This window comes from Nestor notabilis, unplaced genomic scaffold (assembly GCF_000696875.1).
Source record: "Nestor notabilis isolate BGI_N333 unplaced genomic scaffold, ASM69687v1 scaffold19501, whole genome shotgun sequence".
Taxonomy (NCBI): domain Eukaryota; kingdom Metazoa; phylum Chordata; class Aves; order Psittaciformes; family Psittacidae; genus Nestor; species Nestor notabilis.
This window is the reverse complement of record NW_009915462.1, coordinates 1377-2495: the sequence shown is the minus strand read 5'-3', so window position 1 is coordinate 2495 and position 1119 is coordinate 1377. Positions and strand designations below refer to the sequence as shown.

Below are 1119 nucleotides of genomic sequence, written 5' to 3'. Positions count from 1 at the left end.
AGTTGTTTTGGATGGTTCCCTCCCCTCTGTCCCTTCCGCCACGGTGAGGAGGCCAGTTTTCCCAGGATCTGACTTGCTGCGCAAGTGAATCACATCCAGTCCTCCCAGATCCTCCTGCAGCAGTGGGGCCACGTTATCATACTGGGACATCACCGGCCCCTTCACCTTCTGGCGCGTGCGGCTCTCCCGGCGAATAGACTGCATGCGGTACTTCTCCATGTCCTCCAGGTCCCAGGACATGTACATGTGCTTGATGTCTGGGGCGGGAGGCACGTCTCTGCTGATGAAGCTGTGCTCTTTGCCTGCAAGGTGGCCGATGAGGCCACCCCGAGGGTAGGCTGACAAACTGGGGTAGCGGTACAAGCCCTTGCTCTGCAGCCGGGAGGCATAGGAGGCAAAGTCTCGGCTGGGCAGGGGATGGAAAGGCCGGACCCGCACGGTGCTGTAGGGATCCAGGTCATAAAAGCTCCCATCAGCAGTGGTGTAGTAAGAGGATGCAGAAGAGCTGGAGTAAGGACTGTACCGGTAATGTACCCGCCCGTTCTCAAAGTAAGGCTGCAGCTGAGTTACATGGTAGTCGGAGTGGGGCTGATATGGCTTGTACTGATAGAGGGGCCGTGGGCAGTACACCGGCTCGTCATCCGGAGGGACCTCGGTCCGTGAAATGGGAACGGAGCGGATAGCAGAGGCAGCAGGGGTGGGCACGTGCAGCGACTGGACCCTCCGGATTGTGGGGTAGGGTGGAGCATCCTCGGCATAGCCGGCGCTGCGCAGGCCCGTTGGGCTCACGGAGGACACAAACTCTCTGCGAGGCTTGGAGTGCAGAGCAGAGGTGCTCTTCCCTTGGGTGCTGTAGGTGTTGTAGCGAGTGCCCGCGGAAGCGGGTGTCTCGGAGCGAGGAGGGTAGGCTTGGTGCTGCTCAGGCTTGCTGTGGTAGACGTGTGGAGGAACGCTCTCAGGCCTGTACTGGTGGACAGAAGCTGGCTTGTGGTGCAGGTAGCTGTCTGGACCAGAGGGCTCCGGGATGCTCTCTGGCTTGGGATGCGGCACGTACACGGTCTGCAGGGAAGAGTGCTTGGGAGGAGGGGGGGGTGGTGGTGGCGGCAGCAGGGCTTCCTC

General features: G+C 61.0%; 1 protein-coding gene across 1 annotated transcript in view; it reads right to left on the bottom strand.

Moving 5' to 3' along the window:
* The window catches only part of LOC104413224 (rho GTPase-activating protein 32-like), a gene marked incomplete at its 5' end in the record, with an annotated part of 2275 nt that overhangs the window by 842 nt on the left and 314 nt on the right, over positions 1 to 1119 (bottom strand). Inside the window, one exon of the mRNA XM_010024155.1 lies at positions 11 to 1112. Within this exon, the coding sequence (XP_010022457.1) occupies positions 11 to 1112 (1102 nt within the window). The remainder of the gene's footprint in view (positions 1 to 10; positions 1113 to 1119) is intronic.